Here is a 27,201-nt window from a genome sequence, read left to right as displayed (position 1 = left end):
TGTCATGAGCTTTAAAAAGAAGGGAATGGGGGCTGGGGTTGTGGCTCAGCAGTAGAGTACTCACCTAGCACATGTGAGGCGCTGGGTTCGATCCTCAGCACCACATAACAATAAATAAAATAAAGGCATTGTGTCCAACTACAACTAAAAAAAATATTAAGAAAAAAAAAAGAAGGGAGTGAACTCAGAAATGGAAAAGAAAAAGCCACATTTCTCTAAGAAAGAAAAATAAAAGTCCACCCCATCCCACAGAAGCCCTGTTGGTTGACAGGGAGACTTTCTCAGATCTCATTAGAAATTCCACCTATCTTCAGTAAGACACTTACTGGGTTCTGATGACTGAGGCAGAAGGTGAAGCAGGAGGCCATCAGTAACCCAAGCAGCATCCCCAGGGGAACCATCCTAGATGGAGGCAGGCTCTGAGGAACCATAGTCAGGGACCTGAAGATACAAGCACAGAAAACAAAGGTCCATGAAAAGCTGGAACCTGGTCCCCCAGCACTGTGATTCCTATCATGGCACTTGCCCCGCAGATGTCAGACATTTCCTACATAAAGGTATCTAGGTCTTTTACCATTTCTAGGTAAGTTTCAAGCTTCCATTTCCTGTAACAGATTCAACTACTCAAGGGGAGAAATGCTCTGGTTGGAACTGTACAGTAACCCAGGACTTTTTCATGTGCTATCAGAGCACTGGTCCCTTCCTTCCTCAATTAATAATCGATTCTTAACTTGTAGAGAGTGTATTGGGTATGGTCGGTAGAGAGAAAAATTAACCACCTGATCTATATGTGAACAAATATGGGCCGAGTCCATGTAAGCCTCTACATCTACTTTTAACCACATCCATTATCATATCTGAAAAGAGATGACATCAACACCCTCTATGCCAACAAAGTTCAATATTTCCAGGCCATGAAGCCTTTCGCATTCCTTTTCAAATGGCCAAACAAAAGTATAGGCCCTAGTAGCTGTTAAAATTTTATTTTATGGGGGCTGGGGATGTGGCTCAAGTGGTAGCACACTCGCCTGGCATGCGTGCGGCCCGGGTTCGATCCTCAGCACCACATACAAACAAAGATGTAGTTTCCGCCGAAAACTAAAAAATAAATATTAAAAAAAAAAAAGAACCTTAAAAAAAATTTTTTTTATTTTATGGGCTGAGGATGTAGCTCAAGCGGTAGCGCGCTCGCCTGGCATGCATGCGGCCGGGGTTCGATCCTCAACACCACATACAAACAAAGATGTTGTGTCAGCCAAAAACTCAAAAACAAATATGAAAAAAAAATTTATTTTATTTTTTGTTGGTACTGGCGATTGAACTCAGGGCCACTAGACCACTGAGCCACATTCCCAGCCCTATTTTGCATTTTATTTAGAGATAGGGTCTCACTGAGTTGCTTAGGGCCTTGCTGTTGCTGAGGTTGGCTTTGAACTAGTGATCCTCCTGCCTCAGCCTCCCAAGTCCCTGGGATTACAGGCATACACCACCACACCCGATTTGTTAAAATTTTTAAAACCATAAAGATGGAAGGACATCCTATGTTCATGGATTACAGACTTAATATTGTTAAGATGATAATATTACCCAAAGCAATCTCTATCAAAATCCCAGTGGTATTTTTTTGCAGAAATGGAAAAATTTGTCCTAAAATTCATATGGAATTTTAAGGAGCCCAGAACAGCCAAGACAATTGTGAAAAAGAATAGGTAGAGGACTCACACCTCTGATCTCAAAACTTCCTACAAGGGGGGTAGTAGAGGATAGGAAAGGCAGCAGAATACAACAGACACTAGTATGGCAATATGTAAATCAATGGATGTGTAACTGATGTGATTCTGCAATCTGTATTCGGGGTAAAAATGGGAATTCATAACCCACTTGAATCAAAGTGTGAAATATGATATATCAAGAACTATGTAATGTTTTGAACAACCAACAATAAAAATTTAAAAAAAAAAAAAAAACTTCCTACAAAAGGGAGGTACTGGCATAAGGACAACCATGTAGACCAAAAGAATAGAATAGAGCACATCAATAATCATATATATAATCAATTAATTTTCAACAAGGGTGCCAACATTATTCAGTGGGGGAAACGACAGTCTCTTCAACAAACACTACTAGGATAACTGCATATGCAAAAGAATGAAGTTGGACCCTTTCCTTACACCATATACAAAATCTAACTCAAAACAGATCAGAGAACTTAATTTAAGAGCTAAAAGTATAAACCCCTTATAAGAAAACATAGGTGTGATCTTAATAACTTGGGATTTGGTGATGGTTTCTTAAAAATAATACCAAAAGCACAAGCAACCATAGAAAAATATATATATAAGAATTTATCAAAGTTGAAAATCTTGGGGCTGGGGTTGTGGCTCAGTGGTTGGGTGCTTGCCTAGCATGTACAAGGCCCTGGTACATGTCCAATCCTCAGCACCACATAAGAATAAATGAATAAAATAAAGGAATTGTGTCCAACTACAACTAAATATAAATATTTAAAAAATAAAAAATTTTGTGTCTCAAGAAATATTATCAAGGGATTGGGGATGGAAGTGTAGCTCAGTGGTAAAGCACATGTCTAGCATGCATGAGGCCCTGGGTTTGAGATCACACCAACACACACTCACACGAACAGGAGCACAACATTCAGAGAGTGAAAAGACAACCCATAGAACAGGATAAAACATTTACAAATCATATACATGGTAAGGGTTAATGTCCAGAACAGGGCTGGGAGTGTAGCTCAGTGGAAGGTACTTGCCTAGCAAGTACAAGGTCCTGGGCTTGATCCCCAGCACAGCCAACAACAGCAGCCAAAAATGTCCAGATTATATAAGAATTCCTGAATCTCAACAATAGAGATAAATAACCCAATTTAAACATGGGCAAAGGATATATATCTATTTTGGAGAAATATCAACATAATCAGCTAATAAATACGCAGCTAATAAGGATGTGAAAATATTTTCAACATTGTTAACCATTAGGGAAATGCAAATCAAAATCACAATGATACCCCACTTATCACTCTCTAGGATGGTTATAATATTTTCTTTTTTTGTTTTGTGGTACTGGGTTTGGAACCTAGGGACACTCTACCTCTGAACTACATTCTCAGCCCTTTTATTTTTTACTTTGAGACAGAGTCTCACTAAGTAGCTAAGTCTGGTCTTTAACTTGTGATCCTTTTGCCTCAAACCTCCCAGGCTGCTGGGATTACAGAGGTGAGCCACCATGCCTGGCTATAACAACTTTTTTTAAAAAAGTAAAATAACAAGTATCAGTGAGGATTTGGATTCAATGGAACCATCATACATTATAAGTAAAACAGTGTAGTCATTATAAGTAAAACAGTTTGATGGTTCCTTAAAAAGCAACATATAGAACTGCCCTATTTCCTAGCACTTCTACTCCTACATATATACCCAAAAGGACTGAAAACAGGGATTTGAACAGCTACTTATAAAGCAATGTTCACTGCAGCATTATTTACAATATTCAAAGCTATAAATAATCCAAGTGACCACGAACAGATTAACAGGTTTTAAAATGTGGTATACATACAATGGAATATTATTCAATCATATAAAATGAATGAAATTATGATACACACTGCAGTACGAATAAACCTTGAAGATATTATGTCAAATTAAATAAGCCAGACATAAAAGGACAGATATTATATTTGATTCTACTTACATGAAATATCTACAATAGCTAATTCAAAGACAGAAAGTAGAATCAAGCTTACCAGGGGTTAAGGGAAAAGGGTAATAGAGACTTACTGTTTAATAGGAACAGAGTTTCTGTTTGGAGTAGTTAAGCAATTTTTCACTAGTAAACTAGAGTGGAAATCAAGAATTAATCCAAATTGGCAAATAGACTAGGAAAGAAAGAAGACAAAAATTAAATAAACAGAACAAAAATCTTAGAAAATTTCAGAATGTGTCCATATTAGCCCAGCCCGTTAAATAGGTTTTTATGTGTAACCCTGGGCCCTAATGTATCTCATTCAGTGGTTTGTCCAGTGGTGGCTTAAGCAAATCAATTACAGGGGTTATCTCTGAAGAGTGTGGTATTAACTTTTCTCTCTCCTATTTCTGTTACACCCCTCCCTGCTCCACCTCAACAAATTGGCCCCATGACAGAATTGCAGTGGGGCCCAAAGCCCTGCCTAGATTCACTCTGAGAAGTTATTACCACTCTGCCCAGCCCACACCTCCCTAGGGGCAGACAAAAAAAAAAAAACGTTTCCTAAGGACATCTGCAGCCATGAAAGAAAACAGCCTTGCTGGACCCGCACTGTGCTAAAAAAGCACAGCCAAATGGAAAAGCAAAGGCTTGGACACTAAAAATAGCTGCTACACTCACCCAGCAGCAAAAGCCTTGCTTTCTGCAGTTCCTCCTCACACCCCACCTTTTTCTTCATGACAAAATGGAATGGCTGAGTGTCAGGCAAGCTTCCCCAAGCAACCTAGCTCCCTGGGGGCACTGAAAGAGGGAGTTCACTGTCTGGAGTGTTAGGTTCTGTATAGGTGCCTGGCCGTGCCTGGGTGTGAAAGGGAGAGGGGCCAGGTTAGGTGAGGGTGAAAAAGATGCAAGGGCCACATCAAGAAGAAAAAGGCTGATGAGACCAGGAGATGGGTCCCAAGAGGGTACAGCCCTGGAGCTTTCCTAAAGCCCTATATACCTTTCTTACCCCTATGGCTTGGCCTGGCCAGGGTGGTTAGGGGAGATAAAGAATTGAAGTGAGGGTCTCACAGCATTATCAGAACATACAATAAAAGAAAAGAAAGATTAATCCAAAAGCCACAGATTTCCTTCCTTTATCTCAGAGTATTCATGTGTTTATGCATGTGCACACTGTTAGATGCTCCCTTCTTACAGCCAGGAATAAACACTGAGACTGGTACTGGGGAAAAGATAAATGAGAAGGAAGAAGTCGAGCAAAGATGACAAATGAGCAGGAGGAAGAAGACTCAGAGGAACTGAGGAATAAGAGGTTAGGGCAGCTGGTGAACAAACAGCAATTTCTCCACCTCCTGGAGTAGAGGACAAGAAAAATAGCAGCTCCCTCTGGACTCCTAGGCACCTCCAGATCCTGCAAAGACTCACAGCATCAGGAACATTTTCTGCCAATACTCGGGATGAGAGATCGATTCACAAATGGATCCTTCATCTCCCCTCAATAATTTCACATGGACTATACACCTAACCTATTTATTGCATCCACAAAAATTGGGGCATGGTACGGAAAACGGATAAAGAATAAGAGGGGTGTGAGGACTGAGAAGAGAGGAGAGACCTAGGTGAAATGAGGCTGGGAGAAAAGTAGGTGGCAAGACAGTTTCTCAGGCGTAGAAAGGGCATTTACAAAGCAAGCACAAACTCTGAAACATGCAGGCATGGGTAACAGTGTCCTCTGTCCTTTTAAGCCTGGCCTATAGCCATCTCACTTGGTCTTGGGTTTTACTCAAGAAGTAGCAGGTGAAGCTGGGAATGTAGCTCAGTAATACAGCAATTGCCTAGTATGCATGAGGGCATGGGTTCAATCCCCAGCACCACAATAAATAAATAAAACAGCAGGTGGAGAGAACAGGCAAAGTTTGCCCTGGACTTTATGCTGAGACTGAAGGGGAGGTAAAACAGAGAAAGGAGAAGCAACACACAGTTACATTTTGTCAAGGTGGCCCTCAATCACAAAGGAACTGGCAGAAGCAGTCACAAAACTTCAGTCTCTGTCATAAAACCAAAGTTGTAGCATACCACTGAAGTACGGTTCAGCACACTTGGCCTGAAGAGGATACCCTCCCTAAATCAGGTGTCACTTATGAATCCTGGGTTCCCCTGGTCACTGGCCCTACAGAACCTGCAGAACAAACCCTCTCATCATCCTCTGCTCTCACGGAGGACAGATATACATCTTTACATCTATGGCCTTCATCCAACTTAAAACACTACCAATCAGAGTCCAAGAAAGAGGAACCCATTTCAATGTTCCACCAGTAACTCTTTCCTTAAGTATCCTTGAGTTTTGGAACAAAAGAGATAATAAGGTACTCAAGATGCCCATTTTTCTATCAAAACTCGCCATTTGTAGGCTGTACCTCTACTTAAATAGATGTTGGATGCTCTCAGCGATCTGTATTGCCAGCTCACTGCAGCCCAGAGCAGATGCTTGTGGAGACTGTGGGAGGAGGCCACCTACCCCCACTTCCCTTGGTGCCTGTCCTCCACTCAATTCAGACAAGACTAGGGAGGGGACTAGACCCTGTATGAACAAGACATCCTCCAGTAACTTTTGTATTCTCTAAGAAAAGAAAACAAAAAAAACGAAATGAGAATGGCAAGAAGCCAACAAAAAGGGGAGGGGGAGGAGAGAGGAGAGCTGATGGGTCTCTCCCAGCTTCTGACCTGGTTGGCAGGCTCCATGTACACTGGCTGCTCTGAATCACAGAGCACAGGTAGACAAAAGTCTTCAGTGTCCTATGTAAGCAAAGTCACCTCAGCAGCCTGTCTTGAAGTCTCTGGAGTTCCATCTTACCCTACAATGTATGTCTACAATGTATGTCCACTTTTTCCTCAATCTTCTGGAAAAAGTGAAAGAGCAAGAATTCCTACTTCCATTTAATAAGGAGGAAATGAGACAAAAATATTGAGTAGAAAACAGAGTACATGGATTTAGAGTCAGACAAACCAGAGGTTAGTTCTTGGTTCTACCAAATCCTAGCTATGTGATCTTGAACACAATTTCTCTAAGCCTCAGTTTCTTCACCTATAAAATGGGTATAATAAAGTTCCTAGTTCTAAGGGTGGTAAGGTGGATTAAACAAAGCAATGCATGGAAAGTAGTTAGGACAGCACCTGGCACCTGGCTATTCCTCCATCACTGGAATGGGGATGAGGGCTATTGTCCCTGGATTCACAGCCAGCCAGGGCAGCTGGAATAACTGTCCAGAGGTATTACCTCTTGCAAGATCCACATACTCTCCAGCTTACCCATGGTTCAAAGTAGTAGGGCGGGCTTTTGTTGGGTAGCCACTTCCAGAAGTTGAAAGTAATAGATAAAGGAGAACACCCATGCCTGAAAATGAAGAGACTCAAACCAGTTTTCTGCTGAAATTCCAAGGCAGACCTAACCCATTCAGAGTTTTTCCCAGCATACTGTCATCCAGAGAGCCAGGCTGCCAGCTCATAGAACTGCCAGCTGCAGGAACAGCTGTAAGACAATCCCCTGCTTTATAAACTGAAGGTTAGAGGATGAGCTCTTCCCACAGACACACATTCATTACTATTTATGGGTTGCACAAACTCATATACACACATACAGTCACTCACCTCTGCACAAACAGAAGCTTACCACCTAATTTAAGCAGACAAATATAAAGCTGAAAAAACAATGCAAAGAGGACACTGAAAGGACAGCCGTGACAAGGGAGAACAACGTGCAAAGGCCTGAGAAATAGAATTTTAAAGAAGAATTGAAAGACAAGAGAAAAAAGTTTGAAGTAGTGAGACAAACAGGATTTTCGCCCTAAGACCCATACTAAACAGAAAGTCAAGGGGTAGATATAATAAAATAGAAAGAGCCTTTGAACAACAAAAGAAGTGTGGCTGCAGACTATAGTTCAGTCCCCTAACTGGCTAGACTAGACTCAGAACTGGCCATTTGTACAATGGGGATATAGTATTTGCCCCAAGTATTGAAGTAATGCCTAGGTCCAAGCAAACAGATTGCTCAAGGCATCCACGAAGGAATAGAAGAGGCTGCTGGAACCCAAGCCTGTACCTGACCAGAGAGCTATGAAGGCAAAAAGCCACTATTACAGACTGCAAGAGAGAGCCTTTCCAATGGTAATACAAAGACAACTGCTGGTCCTGCAAGACACCAAAGGGAGCCAAGGAGGGTCCCATAGGTCCAGCTGGGACTACAGCCTGGGAAGGAGGGCCAAACAAGATGGGATAAAGTGGGAAGAAGAGATAGGAGAATATGACTTATCCCACCTGTAACCTAGTAGGAATAAAGTATCTTTAAGAAGATAGCTAAGCCCATTAGTAAAAACTACTATCTCAGGGCTGGAGCTCAGTGGTAGAGTGCCTGCCTAGCATGTGCGAGGCACTGGGTTCAATCCTCAGCACCACATAAAAATAAATAAACAAAATAAAGGTATAAAAACAATCACCACAATCTTTAAAAAAAAAAAAACTACAATCTACAATCTCAATGCATAAGAGAATGGCTCTAAAAGAAATCAAGTGACAAGCAAAGTAACTAAATTAAAGGAAACCCAGCCTACCCTTTCCAGATCTATCCTACCTGGTTACAGACTCAAAGAATCTGAATGTTGGAAGGAAGCTTAAGGCTCAATCTTTATTTGGACTGCTGAAGACCCAAAAGATACAGCAGGCACTGGGTATCTATATCTGGAATAATCAGTTCAATGTCACTAGACACAGAGTCTCTGTGTAGAACCAGGAATGCTCTGGCAACTTTATACCTATAGAAGACAAATAAGGAGATAGGGCTGGGCAGGGCAAACTTTTGGTGTCATCAGCAAAGAGGTGATAACAAAATAACAAGAGTAAAGTTATTAGAAAACCATAGAGAAAAAAGGACAGTTGACCAACACGTCTTCAATTAATGGCTGTGGGTTAGGAAAAGAAAGCAAGCAAGCAAGGAACCAGAGTAACAGCAACAATATTAATTCAGAATCACAAAAGTCTAAAAAGGAGAGAATTGCTGGGTGCTATGGCACACACCTACCGTCCCAGCTACGAGGGAGACTGAGGCAGGAGGATCCCAAGTTCAAGGGCAGACAATCAATTTATCAAGACTCTATCCCAAAACGTAAAATTTTCAAAAGAGCTGGTAGAATACTTGCCTAATATGTGTGAAGTCCTGGGTTCAGTCCCCAGTACCACCAAAAAAGAGAAAGAAAGAAAATTAAGTTGTGGGCAGCAATGTCAAGAGATTGGAATCATCAGATTGAGGAGTCAATCCACTGGATTTGGGCAATGAGGCCAGAGAGAGCTTTTCTTTTTTTTTTTAATTTGTTTTACTTAGTTACACATGACAGTACAGTGATCTTGACATATCATACATTTGAATCAGATGGGATATAATTTCTCATTTCTCTGAGTACACAGGTTGCAGAATCACATTGGTCTTGCAGTCACATATATACACACAGTAATAATAATGTCTGTTTCATTCTACTATCCTTCCTATCTCCCCAACCCCTCCCCTCCCCTCCCACCACTTATCAGAGAGAGCTTTTCAAGAGAGGATCCTCATCCCAGTAATCCCAGCAACTTGAAAGGCTGAGGCAGAATTGTCAAGTTCAGAGCCAGCCTCAGCAGGTTTGAGGCCAGCCTGGGCAACTTAGAGAGACCCTGCCTCAAAATATCTAAAAAGGGGGTTAGGGTTGTAGCTCAGTGGTAGAGCACTTGCCTAGCATATGTGAGGTGCTGGGTTAGATCCTTACTACCACATAAAAATAAATAAATAGGGCTGGGGCTGTTGCTCAGTGGTAGAGCACTTGTCTAGCATGTGCGAGGCACTGGGTTCGATTCTCAGCACCACATATAAATAAGTAAATAAAATAAAGGTCCATGAACAACTAATACAAATATTTAAAATAAATAAATAAATAAATAAATATTATGTACAACCACAAGAATAGTAGGTTATACTCCATATATTATGTCAAAACATATTCTACTGTCATGTATAACTAAAAAAATATACAAAAATAGCCAGGCATGGTAGCCCACATCTGTAATCCCAGAGGCTCAGGAAGCTGAGGCAGGTAGATGTGAGTTCAAGGTCAGCCTCAGCAACTTGCTATGCCCTAAGCAACTCAGTGAGACCACGTCTCTAAATAAAATACAAAAAAGAGCTGGGGCTGGGCACAGTGGCGCATGCCTGTAATCCCAGCAGCTCGGGAGGATGAGGCAGAGGGATCGCTAGTTCAATGCCAGCCTCAGCAAAAGTGAGATGCTAAGCAACTCAGTGAGACCCTATCTCTAACTAAACAACAAAATAGAGCTGGGGATGTGGCTTAGTGGCCAAGTGCTCCTTATTCAATCCCCAGTTCGCCCCCCAAAAACTTAAATAAATAAAAGAGCTGGGGACATGGCTCAGTGATTAAGTGCCCCGAGTTTAATCCCTGATACCAAAAAAATAAAATAAAAATACAAAAATAAATAAATAGTGCTGGATGCAAAGTGGGGTTTCAAAAGCTCATAGCCTTAATAATAACAATCATTACAGAAAATTTTGAGCAAAATACCAGATAAACAAAACTAATGAGGGCTTTAACCCCTTGTTTTCTGTTCTGACAACCAAGCCCCTTCTTGGAGATCAGGTTTCCTAAGCCACAGGTCTGCCCACATGTCTGGACTGTACTCTGGATGGTAAGAGGCACATTTCCATTTAAACCTTAAGTGAAGCTGGCTGGCTCTACATCGGTGCCAGTTGACCAAACACTACAGAGCTCAGCTTCCTGATGACTCAGGTCTGTCTCCAAATTCCTGCTGCCACTCTTGTACCTTTAAGGAGGAGTTTAGGGATAGCAAGAGTAGTCAAAGCCAGTGAAACCAACTAGATTGCTATGGCCACCCTAAACTGAAATAGCTGGCATCCAGGGAGTAAGGACCCCAAGATTCCCACCTTTACTCTTTCAAAATAATAACTGGATTTCCTGACAGTAGGCATGAAAGGCTTTCTCTATAGTCTGTTCCCAAAGAACACCAGGAACTCTCACACACTCGTCCACACACTACAACCTGTAAATAGGGAGGAATCAGGTTATATTTCCATCCCCCTGCTGTCTCTAGGCTTCCAGAGAATGTCAAGTTCTCTTAGTGGGACTAAAATAGGGAGAAAGGTATGATTTCCAGTCCATAACTCCAAAAGGACTATCTGAAAATCTGTAAAACACAAACCATTATTCTGTGCCACTGTGGATTATAAACACTCAGTATTCACACTCTAAAAACAAGCACCACACAGATATTTTAGCAATAGCCTCAGTTTCCTGAGCATGGTAGGCACCATACTATGGGACAGAATATACAAAAGATGCCATCACTGCCTCAGGAGGCTGAAGTCTGTTCACAATCAGTGAATAAGGTGGTTTGCCACACCTGAGGCTCAGACAGTTCAATTATTAAAAAGAAAGCCCACCTGAGGCATATGCCTTGAGAAAACAGATACTGTTCTGGACAACCTGAAACACAAATTACAACTTTGTAAGGATGAAATAGGCAACAATTAAGGTGTTCCTTAAACTTGATTGAGGAGCCCCAGGAAAACAACATTTACTTATAGAAACACTTCATAGCAATAAGAGGATGGCTCACCATGCACAAAACTCACTACTACCATGTTGGCATTGACTATGCCTTCCAGGTAAGTCAGCAACTGAAACATTATATTTTATTTTTAACACGCCTGAGAGCCCAAGACTATTTATAATACCAGATCTTTAAAAACTTGAAAGGGAGATGAATTTTAAAATGTACACATTTACATACGTGGGCAGAAACATAAAAATCAGATGCCTTTCAATACAGCTCAGGGAGCCATAACTCACGGGTTTCACAATCCCACCCAACACCCAGAGAAAACCCAGGCGCCTTCTCCAAGAGATGGTGGGAGGCTGGGTAGGTAGCCAAGAAACAAAGAAACCTAAACTCAGCACTTGGCAGGACAATTAAGGAGCAGAGGATTTTAAATGCATTGTTTCTGACTCTAAATACGTCTACATTTATTACCAATTTGGGATCAGAAACTACATTTAGTTCTGCCATGACCACGCACTAAAAATATTAAGCAGAGTATTGCCTAGGAAACAGCAGCCCCATTTCAGAGCCCCTCTGCCATGGTTTCAGGATTTCTCATTCTGGACTTATACTGAGAGCTCAGTAATGGGCAGAACTGCCTCTATCCTGCAAAGATCTCCTCATTTCAGAAGGCAATAACAGGAACCAGTACCAGGGACTACACAACCTTCTCATCCTGCTCAGAGCTGTCTTTGGTGATCAGTGAAGTTCATAAACCTGCAACAACTAGAATCCATGTGACTGGAAACTCCACAAAGGAAAAGACAACTCTCTACCAAACCCCATTGCTATATCTTGCCCAGCATTATGTCTGGTACTCAAAAAAAAAAAATCTATTGATGAGGGGCTGGGGTTGTGGCTCAGTGATAGAGCACTTGCCTAGCAAGTGGGAGGCACTGGGTTCGATCCTTAGTACCACATAAAAATAAATAAATAAAACAAAGGTATTTTTAAAAATCTGCTGATTAAATAAAAGCAATATTTTTTAAAAAGTCATTGAAAACAGCACAATAGGTAATGATACTACCATGAAAATAGGTTTAAGAAAATTTGACTGTGGGGGGCTGGGTTTGTGGCTCAGTGGCAGAGTGCTTGCCTCATGCGGGTGAGACACTGGGTTTGATCCTTAGCACCACATTAAATAAATAAACAAACAAATAAATAAATAAAATGAAGGTGTTGTGTCATCTATTACTAAAAATAAAAAGTCTTTAAAAAATTTGACCATGGTATTACACAAACACAAGTACATAAAATACTGTTGGGTGGAAGAACAAAGTGTAATAATTGGCACACGTGCGCACACGCACACACACACAAATTACTACTTTGAAAAAATATGTGTAGTCACATCTATGATCATTTGTGACCTTAGAATAATGAAAAGCTATGTTAAGTGGAGTCTTTTATCCTGAAATGTTAGATTATTTTTTTTTCTGCAGTACTTGGGATTGAACACAGAACCTGGTGCATGCAAGGCAAGTGCTCCACCACTGAGCTACATCCCCAGCCCTTAAATTAGGGGGAGGGAGGATGCTGAAGATTGAACCACCCAAGGTCTTACATATGCTAGGTAAGCACTCTACACTACACTACTTTCCCATCCCAAATAAATGTTATTTTCCACACAGAATCCACCCCACTGTCAACAGACCTATTCTGATCCTTTAGATGGCTCTTATTCAACAAGCACAATATCAGACCATCCACCTCATCAGCCCAAGAAAACAAGAGAACACATGGAAAAAGCTAAAGTCTTAAAGTCCAACTTGACAACTTGACCAGTTTGCCAGTAGAGACTCCAGTCTGCATCATTAGCATGGCTGCTTCCCTAGACAGATAGCCAAGATGGAGGCATCAAAACAAAACAAAACAACAAAAATACTAAAAAGTTCACCTGGCCCAGCTTCAAAACCAGCGCTCCAAATAAGCAACTCCAGGCCAAGAAGCCCAGGACCTAACCAGCAAAGCCTGTTAAAAAGGATAGCAGTACACCAATTGTTTTCAAACTCTTCCAAAAGCAGAACACATAAGACTTCCTAATTCATTCTACGAGATCAGTATTGCTCTGATACTAAAGCCAGATAAAGACACTACAAGAAAATTACAGGCAAATATCGCTCATGAATATACATGCAAAAAATTACGAACAATATATTAGCAAACCAAATTTTGCAGCATATTAAGAGGATTATACAACATGATCAAGTGGGATTTATCTCAGGAATACAAGGGTGGCTCAACATGAAAATCAACCAATGTAATATGTCACATTAACAGAATGAAGGATGAGGCTGGGGCTGGGGCTATATCTCAGTGGCAGAGCGCTTGCCTAGCACATGCGAGACACTAGGTTTGATCCTTAGCACACGTAAAAATAAACAAATAAAATAAAGGCATTCTGTCCATCTATAACTACAAAAAAATTTTAAAAAAAAACAGAATGAAAGGGAAAAAAACACATGATCATCTCAACTACTAAGGAAAAAGCATTTGACAAAATCTAATACCCTTTCATGACAAGAAACACTAAGTAAAGCAGGAATAGAAGAAAATATCCTCTGCAATGGAGAAAGGATAGCATCTTCAACAAATGGTGCTGGGAAAACTGGAAATCCATATGCAACAAAATGAAGGTGAACCCCTTTCTCTCGCCATGCACAAAAGTTAATTCAAAATGGATCAAGGAGCTAGATATCAAATCAGAGACTCTGCACCTGATAGAAGAAAAAGTTGGCTCCGATCTACACATTGTGGGGTCGGGCTCCAAATTCCTTAATAGGACGCCCATAGCCCAAGAGTTAAATACAAGAATAAACAAATGGGACTTACTTAAACTAAAAAGTTTTTTCTCAGCAAGAGAAACAATAAGAGAGGTAAATAGGGAACCTACATCCTGGGAACAAATTTTTACTCCTCACACTTCAGATAGAGCCCTAATATCCAGAATATACAAAGAACTCAAAAAATTAAACAATAAGATAACAAACAACCCTATCAACAAATGGGCCAAGGACCTGAATAGACACTTCTCAGAGGAGGACATACAATCAATCAATAAGTACATGAAAAAATGCTCACCATCTCTAGCAGTCAGAGAAATGCAAATCAAAACCACCCTAAGATATCATCTCACTCCAGTAAGATTGGCAGCCATTATGAAGTCAAGCAACAAGTGCTGGCGAGGATGTGGGGAAAAGGGTACACTTGTACATTGCTGGTGGAACTGCAAACTGGTGCGGCCAATATGGAAAGCAGTATGGAGATTCCTAGGAAAGCTGGGAATGGAACCACCATTTGACCCAGCTATTGCCCTTCTCGGTCTATTCCCTGAGGACCTTAAAAGAGCATACTATAGGGATACTGCCACATCAATGATCATAGCAGCACAATTCACAATAGCTAGACTTTGGAATCAACCTAGATGCCCTTCAATAGATGAATGGATTAAAAAACTGTGGCATTTATACACAATGGAGTATTACGCAGCACTAAAAAATGACAAAATCATGGATTTTGCAGGGAAATGGATGGCATTAGAGCAGATTATGCTAAGTGAAGCTAGCCAATCCTTAAAAAACAAATGCCAAATGTCTTCTTTGATATAAAGAGAGCAACTAAGATCAGAACAGGGAAGAAGAGCATGAGGAAAAGATTAACATTAAACAGAGACGAGTGGGGGGAGAGAAAGGGAGAGAGAAGGGAAACTATGGAAATGGAAGGAGACCCTCATTGTTACACAAAATTACATATAAGAGTTTGTGAGGGGAAAGGGGGAAAAAAAAACAAGGGAGAGAATTAAACAACAGCAGATGGGGTAGAGAGGGAAGATGAGAGGGAAGGGGAGGGGGGATAGTAGGGGATAGGAAAGGTAGCAGAATACAACAGTCATTAATATGGTATTATGTAAAAATGTGGATGTGTAACCGATGTGATTCTGCAACTTGTATTTGGGGTAAAAAATGGGAGTTCATACCCCACTTGAATCAAATGTATGGAAGATGATATGTCATGAGCTTTGTAATGTTTTGAACAACCAATAAAAAAAAAATTGCCATCTAAAAAAAAAAAAGAAGAAGAAAATATCCTCAACGTAATAAGAAGCATATATGAAAAACCCATAGCTAACATCATAGTCAATGGCAAAAGACTGAAAGCTTTTCCCCATAGATCAGGAACTAGGTAAAGATGTCTACTTTTTTCTATTAAACATAATACTGAAAGTTCTAGCCAGAATAATTAGGCAAGCAAAAATAAAAGGCATCCATGTCAGAAATAAAGAAATAAAACTATCTACATTTGCAGATGACACAGTCTTATATGTAGAAAACCCTGGAAGACTCTTAAAAAATAATAAATAAACTTGCTGGAGCTAATAAATTCAACAAAGTTGCAGAGTGCAAAATCAACACTACTTTATTTATTTACTACTGTATTTCTATACACTAGCAATGAACAATCTGAAAAGGAAATTAAGAAAGCAGTTCTATCTAAAATACCATCAAAAAAGAATAAAATCCTTAGGAATAAATTTAAGGAGGCAAAATAACTATATAATGAAAACTGCTGAAGAAATTAAAGAAGACCTAAATAAATGGAAAGACATTTGGGGTTCATGGATTAAAAGATTTAGTACTGATAAAATAACAATACTACCAAAAGCAATACATTGATTCAATGCAATTCCTATCAAATTCCCAGGGCACTTTTTACAGAAACAGAAAAACGCATACTAAAATTAATATGGCGTTTCAAAGGACCCTAATTACTCAAAACAGTCTTGAAAAAGAACAAAATGGCATCAGGGGCAAAGTTGGAGAATTTGAAAGTCCAATTTCAAAATTTACCACAAAGAGTTAGTATCGAAATGAGGAAAAACCAAAGAAATAGAACTGAGAGAACAGATTTAAACCCTCACATTTACAGTCAGTTGATTTTTAGTAAGGGTGCTATTAACTAAAAATGAATCAAGATCTAAACTAAAAAGCTAATACAGTAAAATTCTTAGAAGAAAACATAAGGGAAAAACTTCATAACCTTTATTTGGCAATGGTTTCTTGATATGACACCAAAATCATAGGTGTTAAAAGAAAAAAAAATGATAAACTGAATTTCAACAAAATTAAAAAGTTTGTGCAGAGGACATTATTAAAAGAATGGTAAGACAAATAGGAGAATGGGAGAAAATGTTTGCTGATCACATATCTGATAAGGGTATAGTACCAATAATATATAAACAACTCCTACAACTAACAACAAAAAGACAAACCCAATTTTAAAATGGTCAAAGGACTTACATAGACATTTCTCCAAAAACATAAATGGCCAGTAAGCACATGCAAAGATGCTCAATATCATTAGTCATTAAAGAAATCAAATCAAAGCCACTTCAAATCTACTAGGCATGGTTATAGAAAAGAAAAATAACAGGTGTTTGGAGAAGATGTAGAGACACTGGAACCCTCATACATGCACTAGTGGGAATGTAAAATGGTAAAGCTGCTGTGAAAAAGTTTAGTGGTTCATTAAAATGATAAGCAGACTGGGGAATGATGTTGGCCAAATTATATTTTATATTGTGTTCAGGAACAACTACATAACAACAAATCCAACCATTATTTACAACTATAATGCACCAATAAAAATTATGGGAAAAAAAGTTAAGTATAAAATTGCCACATCTACTTTTCAAGATAGATATCCAAAAATCTGAAAACAATGAATCAAACAAATTCTGTTTTGAATGTTCATAGCAGCATTATTCAAAATATTCAAAAGGTAAAAATGCTCAAATATTCATTGACAAATAGATTTTTACAAAATGTAGTACATATGTACAACAAAATATTACTCAGCCACCCAAAAAAAATGAAGGTCTGATATGTACTACAACATGGATGAACCTTGAAAACATTTGCTAAGAAAAATAAGCCAAACACAAACAAAACAAATATTCTATAATTCTATTTATATGAACTATCTAGAATAGGCAAATTCATAGAGACAGAAAGATCACCAACAGCTGCTGGGGAGGAAATAGGTAATAAAAGTTATGCTTAGTGGGTACTGAGTTTCTATTTGACATGATAAAACGTTTTACAAGCATATAATGATGAGGATTGCACAATACTGTGAATATAATTAATACCACTTAATTGTATACTTAAAAATAGTCATAATGACAGATTTTATGCTTATATAATTTACCACATTAAAAATGTTGGTAATTGCTAAAACTGGATATTTGGTACATAGATACACTGTGTTGTTCTCACTTCTAAAATTTTAAGAAACAAAAATTATATTTTCTATAGTTTTTTCAGATACTCTTTGTCAAAGTCAAGAAATCTCCTTCTTTTTCTAAACTGCCAGGAAGTTTTATCATGAATGGGTATTTAATTTTTTATCAAGTGTGCTTTCTATAGCTTCTAAGATGATCATACAGTTTTACCTTTAACCTACTAATGTGGCAAATTTTATATTTATATCTTCTACTGTGAAATCATCCTTCAATTCTTGAGATAAGCCCAACGTGGTAAGATGGACACTTTTATATCCTTACAGATTTTATTTGCCATATTTTATAATTCCTCTGTATACTCCCATAATTCTCTGTGCAGCTATCATGAGATCCATCAAATTGTACTGTAAATATAAACTCCCTGAGGGCATGGACTCCTTCCTCATCCACTGTTCTATCCCTAGCTAGTGCAGATCTAACACACAGCAAGCATTCCATAAAAGCATGGCCAATGAACAAATAAATAAATGAACGCCAACATGAACAAGCAAGCAGATGAACACCTTAATCCAAAATAGTGACATCTGCCCAGGCAGACATATAAAGCTGCTTTTTCTAAGCAGAAGACATTCCACAGAGGTGTTTACAATCTATAGACTACTGAGTTTGAAACTCTGTAACGTGAACTCTAACCCTAGACTCTCATCCCCACCATTGTGCCTCATTACCCAATCAACAACATTCCACAGGTTAGAGCCTGCTTTCACCTAAGAAGATACAGCCCTCAGATCACTAATGCTTAGGTCCTGTGCTGGAGTTGCGGGGGAAGGTGACATTAGTTTCAAACTTTAAGTGTTCCTCTCAATCTCCCAAGTTTATTCCCAACCATCGAAACAGCCTCATCCCAACCCTGATTGGCACAGCAAGAGCCTATTCCATTAACAATTCACTGCATCAGCAGTACAGAGGAGGAGAGCAATCAGCAAGGGAAACAGCTGAATTATTTCAGCAGCTGTAAATTATGTGTTCTCTCTTCCTCTCCTCCAAGTCCATGTTCAACTGTGCCCCACGCCTCCACACTGAACTTGCATTTATCAAGTATCTATGTCAACTGCAGTAACCAAACTTGAGTTCAAGAAGCAATATTAAAAAGCACTAATTAACTGATATTTAAATAACCATGTTTAATGTCAACAAATCATACTTTAACTTTAAACATCTCTTAGACTATTAGTTGCTTAATTAAATTCCTTAGACTCTTGGACACTGGCACAGAGCACACTACCCTATAGAGCTTTTCCCAGGCCATGGCCTTGGCAGAATGTAGAAGAGGAGCAGCCCATATCCCTGGGGAAATGCCAAGAGAGCCCTGATTTTCTTCTAGAGCCTCCTAATGAGGTGGTTTCTCTTCATGGTTTCTGCTGGTCCTCATAGGGCAGCAAGAACATGACAAATAAACACATTCTGAGCTTGGAAAAATGCCAAACCAGGATACAGTTTATTTTTTAAAGTGCATTTTATAAAGGGGTGCTCATAAACCTAAGAGAGTTACTTTTCCCATCTGGCATCTGTTCTTAAGAGTGGTACATCACGAAACATTCAGGCATGTGTACAAAAGGTACACAAGAGGATTTGTGACAGCAGGTTGAGTCAGGGGGCCCTGCAAGATGCCACCAATCAAATCCCAGCCTGCCAGGATTCATCAGCCTGCAACTGACAGGGGTACAGCTCAGTCAACAGCAGCATCCTAGACTGGAACATGCAAAGGGACTCTGGGTTCCAATGAGTGAGCTGGTGATGGGAATGTCAGCAGGACCCCGGAAGTCTCTCCTGCCACAATAGTCTCCATGGGGACAGCTTGCCAGCCAGACTTCTCATCCAACCAGATTTGCTAAAAGGGAATGGCATGCCAGCTACCTGCTCATCTAACATATCCGGAAACAGTTTGTCTCACTAACTGCTTCCAGGCAGAGCATGTCTGGCCAAGGATCATGAAGCATTTGGAGCCTAGATTTTGGGCAGCCGTTTCCCTGAACCCAATTCTAGTGGGTCATGAGTACAATATCATTTTAAGAGCAATAAGGGTATGAGAAATGTCAAGTGGACCTTTGCCTGATTCTTACAGCAGAGACCCCAGCTCATTCTACTTTCCTTACAGGATAATCACTCTGTTGGCCTTACTTTTTGTGTCCATCACTCAGCTCCTCCCTAATCTTCCTCTATTTTACCTAAAGGCTTGCTCTTCCAAAAAGAAGGAGACTCTTTCCAATTATCCATTCCCTCTCTCACTGCTCAGGGATTCCTCTTGTGGCAGCTCTCCTTAAAACAGCCACTGCAGCCCCTGGTGATGCCAGCAGAAAACACTGGGTAGAGAAAACTTGGTTAAAACTGCAGATTCTTACCCTGAAAAGCAAACACTCCCACAAACAATCAGACATGAGCCCCAGCTTCAGAAGAGCCAGATGTTTGGGTTGTAGCTCACAGAAATGTGGAGAGCATCCAAAAAAAAAGGAGAATACCATGAATACACAGCCCAGACATGCTGTTCACTTACTACCTGCCATTCCACACCCACGCCAAAGCCATTTCAACCGCAGATGAACAGTTAACAGTCATGCCAATCCAGAAAAAAATATTTTTGCAAAGACCCTGTATACCTTCCCATATAAGAGACCTATCAAAAGAGCAAAACTCAGTGCACTGTGAAAAAAATTAAGAAATCTGTACTGCCTACTAGGAAACAAACATCCAGTCACCATCCCAACACATCCAGATGATGATATATCCTTTCACACATATTTGTTGAAACATGCTATATCTCAGATATGTGCCAGGTGCCTGGGATGTGATGAATAAATAAATAGGGGTTTTGTCCTCCAGGAGCTTCTAGGAGGGCAATGGAGACAGATGAGCAAATCAGCAGTTATATAGCAAATATTGAGCTAAAGAGCCCTGTCAGTGGGCTAGGAATGTGATTCAATGATAGAGGACTTGCCTTATATGCATGAGGTCCTGGGTTCAATTCCCAGTAGTAGGGGGGAAAAAATCCCTGTCAGAGATACCCCTGAGGCAGAAGAGAACAAGATGATTCCTTTAGGGGATTGGGGTCAGGGAAGACTTCCTGGAAAAGGTAAGCTTTGAAGAGTAAAAGGAGAAATTAGCTAAACAAAGACCCTGAGAAAGGCATCCCAGCCAGAGACCAGAGTGCCTTTTGAAGGCCTGGAGGCGTGAAACTATGAACATGCACTTATTGGAACAAATATATGCTAGAGCAAAGGATTTATAGGCAGTAACCTCATGATAGAACCCTCTTTGACAGACAGTTTAGCTAGGTTTCAAACATATAGTTCACTGTACTTTCTTAGCAAATCTCTCTTCTTTTCAGAACTACATTATGGTGAAGGAGAGATGAGAAAGGAGAAAAAAGAAGACTGCTATAATATAAGCCTGCTATCAGGAGAAGTCAGTCACAATAATTTGGGAATTTTTATGCAGTTCAGTGGTTTGTTTGTTCTGCAAACTCTCCATTTCTAGTTCCCTTAACAGAAGGATCCAGTAAACAGAATCTAGAGTGGACTGTATTACTAACCAACAATGGCCCACCTTGGTGGATCATTTGAACAGGAAAGCAGCTTGAGATTCAAAACACAGCCTTTAAGCCATCTTTCCCTGAAGGCTATTCCTGCTATATTCTCTTCTTGTATATACACTCAACAAGTCCAAAGGTGAGCCCTTGCTCCACATGCCTGATCTTCCACTAGAGCTGCCTAGCTTTCTTATACAAGCCAGAAACCCAAGAGTTCTTAATATCCCTCTTCTTTCTTCCCCAATTTCCAGTCTATCCACTCCTATACATCATCAATTTTGTATACTAAATATCTCCCTTCCCCAGTGAGCCTGCTCACAGGCCCAAATTGCTCCAATCACCCTCACCCTCCAGGGGAGAGAAGTCCCCACAGACATTCAGTGAAGCCAAACCCAAGCAAATCAGTGCAATGAGGAGGCAGAAGGCTCACGGCTTTAATGGATCTCTTATTTGCTTAGCCCAGAGTTTCTGGAATACCCACCACCATCCAGTCACCGAAGCACTTGTGAATGGCTCTCAATAAAAGTTACTTTTTTCTTCTGATGAAGAGAGGCACTTGGGCAGCTCATTCAACAGCAGCAGAAGCTAGAAAGTGGGCTACAGGGAAGGTTTGGTACCAGCATGAATCCTCTAGAAATGCCAGTACCTTGGGAGCCCAGAGCCTGAAGCCAACCTATAATTATAAAATCAAATTCCACACAAGGCAATCATGGTTCCCAACAACTGCACCCCTCCCTGCCCTGGAAGAAAAACTACAAGTATAACCATTGAGCTTAAAAGTCTTCATCCCTATTCCCTCCGCCACCCTCCTCCACAGAAAATCTTAACTAAGCTTCTCTAGAAATCTTCACCATAATTGATTTTAGGACTATCAGCAAAAGAGTGTCTACAAAAGAGCTCAATGTAGGTAAACTTCCTATTTTCCTGTTGCTCTGTTTTTTGGCCACTGATCTGGAAGAAATCAGCACTCCAGGTGCTGGGCACCCCTTTACCTGTTTTTCACAAACATTTTTCCAGTATAGTAGTTTGTAGAAGTGTGTTTGCAAATGCAAAATGTGATTTAAAAAAAAAAAAAAAAAAAGACAAATCCTTTAACAAGGCTTCTGGCCTTGAGCTGGAGCTTCACAGAGATATCTACATTTCTAAGATAAGAGAAGTCTACCAATTGGGCTCCATGGTAACAGCCGGCAGGGGGAGGAAAGAAAGGGGAGAGGAAGCTTTACCCTTCTCAGGTGTTGTCCTTGAAGGGTTAACTTGCCCAAAACAGTGAAGTAAAGCCTGCTTTTGTGTGAACTTCTGCAGTCATGTGAACTTCTGAGCCCCTCCCCTTACATGCTGGGTATAAAATTCTGAAACTACCTGAACTCAGGGTTCAGGGGATTAATTGATTATAGTGAAAGCTGTGCCCTCTGAACCTGGCTACAGCTCCTGCTATCTTTGGTGCCTTGCCTCATCTGTCCCCTACAACACTCCCTTACCATAATAAAATTCATTTGGTAGAAACATTTGTGCCACAAAAGCAGATGAAAGAAGGCAATTTTTAGGAGGATGTTGCTGGTGCTGACAGTACCTTGGAACTCTTACTTTTCAAAAATAAAACGACAAAATAGGAATTGAAGAGGAAAGAAAGGTTTGACTATGCCTCCCAGCCTCAACTCAACAGAAACCTTCCCTTCACCCCATTGCCTACAGTTGTCCCTCATAACAGCTCAGAAGGAATAATGAACAAGTGTACAAAGAAATTAACAAATAGCAGACTGAGGAACTCCAGGGAGGGTCAACAGGAAAGAAAGAAGGTCCTGCTCAAAAACCACTGTTTTCATTTATTCAGACATCTCCAAGCACCTATTATGTACTATGTACTTGTGCAAAGTGCTGGGAACACACAGGTGTGCATAAACTGTGAAAGAGAAGAAAGGGGGGGCGGGGGGAAGAGCCCTCTCCTACATCTCCCTGGCATGGCACCTTTCCAAATGCTACTCTAACAGTCCTATTTGCCTGACATTAAAGCCATACTTAACAGAACACATGCAAATAAAAAACTTCACTTTTTAAACTGTATCCAGTACTTTGGGGCCTTGTGGTTTCTTTTCTAAGGAAATACCCGTCATTCATCTCCTTGATTAAAAATTGATTTAATTTGGCTTTCATTAGGTAGGTACAAGGGGAAAACATACTGATTCACAGAGATAACTCGCCCAGAACTGAGATGCGCTCTGGCGACTGCACAGTTGTGTCCCAACCCACTGCCGATGAAAGAAAATTAAAAAGCTCACAATGTGGAGCTTAAGCTCCAGCCAAAAGGAATTATCTTCCCACAAGCGTCTCTGCCGGTTTTTTGGTAAATGAAAAAAAAAAAAAAAACTTTTAAAAGGGAAGGAAAGGAAACCCCAAGGATATTTAACATAAAACTTGGAATTTTTATATTTTCAAATTCCCTTGCAGGGAGAAAAGGCAAAGAGGTCTTTATTTCTCAGCCCAACTTTTCAAAAGTTTTCCTATTGATATGACATTATCATAAAAATTTTCAATTTGTAGAGGGCATGGAGCAGAGGAAGGTGCAGTGGTTGAGGAATTTTAAGCTGCTGTGCTGAGCTGCCAAAAAGGTGGAAGGAGAGGCAGTCCTGAAGCCACATGCTCAGCAATGTTGCCTTGGGCTGTGAGTCTGAGATCAAACAGCAGGTGCTCAGGCTGCACTCTCCCACATGTCAGACTGGTGATTTGGAGCAAATGGGCAGACTTCACCACAATGTCAAAGGATTCTGGGGTACAACATCAGCAAATTACAAGTACATACCATGACTAAATGTTAGAGAGATTAATCTATAGTCAGAGCGTGAGTCTGACCCTGTCCTCCCCTGCTAGAAACCATTCGATGTTTTTCTAGGACCCTCAGGATAGACGCCAGATTCTACACCCAAACCCTCCACTCTCCATCCCTGATCAATGACTGTAGCTTCATCTCTTTCCTCACCCTGTCTACAGTTGTCTTTATAAAACTTTTTTCCTACTGCTCTAAGTCATTTTGTCTCCCACTCCATGCTTTTGCATGTGTCATTCCCTCTGCATGAACACCATTTCCCAAACTCTTTATCCGACAAATTCCTACTCATACTAAAGGACTCAGTTTAAGAGATACTTTTAGGAGGCTTTCCCCAATCCTTTCCACTAGAGCAGACTTAGTGCTGCCAGAGAACCCATCTTTCCCTTATCAAAGCACTTACTTTACTTTCTTAGATAGCCTGTCCTTCTCCCTGCTAGACCATAAGCATCATACGGATGGGGACCACATACACATTCTGCATTTACACAGAACATACCCAAAAGTCCTGACTAGCTTGACACTTGACACAGAACAGATGTTTAATAAATTCTGAGCTGGGCATCATAACATACCTCTATTCCAGTGACTCAAAAGGCTGAGGCAAGAAGGATCACAAGCTCAAGGCCAGCTTCCAAAACTTAGTGAGACCCTGTCTCAAAATAAAAAATAAAAAGGGCTGGAAGTGTAGCTCAGGGACAGAGCACCCCTGAATTCAATCCCTAGAACTACAATAAATAAATAAATAAAATTATTGAGGGATGGTTTAGAGTCTGTTTAGGCTTACTTCTCAGTTCTAGATTCACTTCCCAAAGCCAGTTGTATACTCGCTGCCATCATCCCCATCACCACTCCAGCCCCAACCCCTCACATTTCACAGTTTTTACTGGATAGCTTGCATAGGCCTTAACCTTATGCATGTTCATCAGTAACCCATTGCAGCATTTTCTGCTATATGATGGACAATGTTCAGTAACTAAGATACACAGGTGACTGAGGCCCCTCTCCTTCCTTCTAGTAGACAAAAATGTTATTTAAACAAATAACCACCATGAAGTATGACAGGTTTCATAATGAAAAGACATATGGGCGAGCTGGGGCAGATAAAGAAGCCTCAGAATTATGCCTATCTTCCCAGTGCTCTTCTTCCCCTACTATCCCAAGTTTACTACACTCTGTCCCTCATTCTTACTGACAAATCTTTCTAGTGCTCTTCCCATGGGTACCCAGGGGAAGCCCAGATCACATTTCTCCAAGCTAGACTCTCATTCTGTTCCAGATTAATTAAAATCCTTTCTGCCTTCTGCTTTCTCACCTTCTTCAGGTCCACCCCCTGCACACACAGGCATCTCACTCACATACATCCCTGCCTCTGCCCTACCCTGAGCCAACTCGTCCAAACTATTGTTTTCTATCTCCTCCCTCAACTGTCTTGAATGGTCAACTGGCATTTATAAGACATCTGCATTTACACAGAACATATGTAATAGTCCCCATCTACAGCAAAGAAGGAACTCACAGGATCAAAATATCAGAAAAATTAAATGCAAAATAAACCATTATCAACATAGCTTTTTCCTCTACTGTTTTCTCTTACAGATCAAAGTGCTAAGGCATCATGGCTCCAAAGAGAATATTCCTAATTCTGTTATATTTTCTTTTTTTTATTTTTTTTTTAATTTTTTATTGTTGGCTGTTCAAAACATTACATAGTTCTTGATATATCATATTTCACAATTTGATTCAAGTGGGTTATGAGCTCCCATTTTTACCCCATATACAGATTGCAGAATCACATCAGTTACACATCCATTGATTTACATATTGCCATACTAGTGTCTGTTGTATTCTGCTGCCTTTCCTATCCTCTACTATCCCCCCTCCCCTCCCCTCCCCTCTTCTCTCTCTGCTCCCTCTACTGACATTCGTTTGTCCCCCTTATATTATTTTTAAAACGATGGTTAGATGCCACGAAGTAGGTGGCAATGCCTTAACCGTATGCGTGTTGTCAGGCCCGAGGGCCTCTTCCATCCTTGTCAAGGGGAGTGCTAACCTTCTCTCCTTTCATACAACACCTGTTATATTTTCAAAAAGGTTATAGCACCTCTTATTCACTAGTGGCCAGGCACTAGTCTGCCCCTTTGGTATCTCTGAGGGTAAAGGTCATTCTATCCAGTCACACATTCACTTAATCAACTGTACTGAATATCTTTGTAAGCCAAGAACCATGTTCTTTCAATGCTGAACATATTGTTCCATATATAAGCATATTAGATTAAAGTCTATGACTGAATAAATCACTGGTAATAAGAAAACCAGATGAGCCTCTCCTTGCTCCAATCTCAAGAATATTCCAGGGCAAAATATATTCTTTAATGTAGCCTGAAATCAAGAGCCAAGAGCCACCACCACCACACCTCTTATTCATGTAAGCCAAGACCAGGGGAGAGAGACCTTACCCAGCTAATGAGATGCTGACACAGCCCTTTTACCAACATGCCAAGGGAGCCAGAGAAACCAGTGTTGTAAAACATCCTTTAATCTAATGACGTCTTTTGTTAGTGTAGATTAAGAGGAAAAAATTTCTCAAGAAACCAGAAATAAATGGAAGGGAAGAACAGAAATTAATGAACATAGTAATTATCCCCCAAAGTTGCAAATCAGAACAATTCTTCACTTGAAGACAAGTATGAAAAACAAGATTAAAATGCTTCAGGGATGTATTTGTGAAACAGCAGGTAATAGAACAGATAAAATGCATTTACAGTACCTCGCTGGGGACACATACCTTTTGGCTAATAGCTATCAGATACTAAATACCACTGTAAAAATAATATTCTTTCCTCCTTCATTATGAAGTTACAATTAGCCATAAGAAGCAGCAACACAGCAAACTATTTTGAATGATAACTGGGAATAATTCCAGATTCTAAGCTTACTCCTAAGTGTCTAGGCACAAGGGGAATATAGTCAGTTGTACCCCATGTTTTAGTCTGTTCGAGGTGCCCCAAGAATATTCCATAGATTGGTGGCTTAAACAACAGAAATTTATTTTCTCACAATTCTGGAGGCTAGAAGTCCAAGATCAAGGTTCCAGCCATACTCCAGTTACTGGTAAGAGCTCTCATTCTGGCTTACAGACAGGTGCCTTCTCACAATGTCCTAATATGGCTTTTCCTCAACATGTAAACAGAGAAA

General features: G+C 40.2%; 1 protein-coding gene and 1 non-coding gene across 9 annotated transcripts in view; both read right to left on the bottom strand.

Annotated features, from left to right (window-relative positions):
- Nucleotides 1–27,201, bottom strand: part of Sil1 (SIL1 nucleotide exchange factor) — a 262,407-nt gene that overhangs the window by 205,672 nt on the left and 29,534 nt on the right. For 6 of the 8 annotated variants that reach the window (XM_046460366.2, XM_046460368.2, XM_046460365.2 and 3 more), the window contains one exon: nt 327–441. In XM_046460366.2, the coding sequence (XP_046316322.1) occupies nt 327–431 (105 nt within the window). In that variant the 5' untranslated portion in view covers nt 432–441. Of the gene's footprint in view, nt 1–326; nt 442–24,578; nt 24,656–27,201 lie in introns of all 8 variants that reach the window. The other 2 variants (XM_058584300.1, XM_058584301.1) reach the window with 1 other exon arrangement.
- On the bottom strand, nt 25,953–26,078 carry LOC124103806 (U6atac minor spliceosomal RNA). Its single transcript, XR_006855286.1, has one exon. It is a non-coding gene; the product is annotated as a U6atac minor spliceosomal RNA (small nuclear RNA).

The sequence above is a fragment of the Marmota monax genome, unplaced genomic scaffold, assembly GCF_021218885.2.
Source record: "Marmota monax isolate L192 unplaced genomic scaffold, Marmota_monax_Labrador192_F-V1.1 WCK01_AAM20220418_F8-fsc00006, whole genome shotgun sequence".
Taxonomy (NCBI): Eukaryota; Metazoa; Chordata; class Mammalia; order Rodentia; family Sciuridae; genus Marmota; species Marmota monax.
Note: the sequence above shows the minus strand (reverse complement) of the source record. Positions and strands in the feature narration are given on the sequence as shown.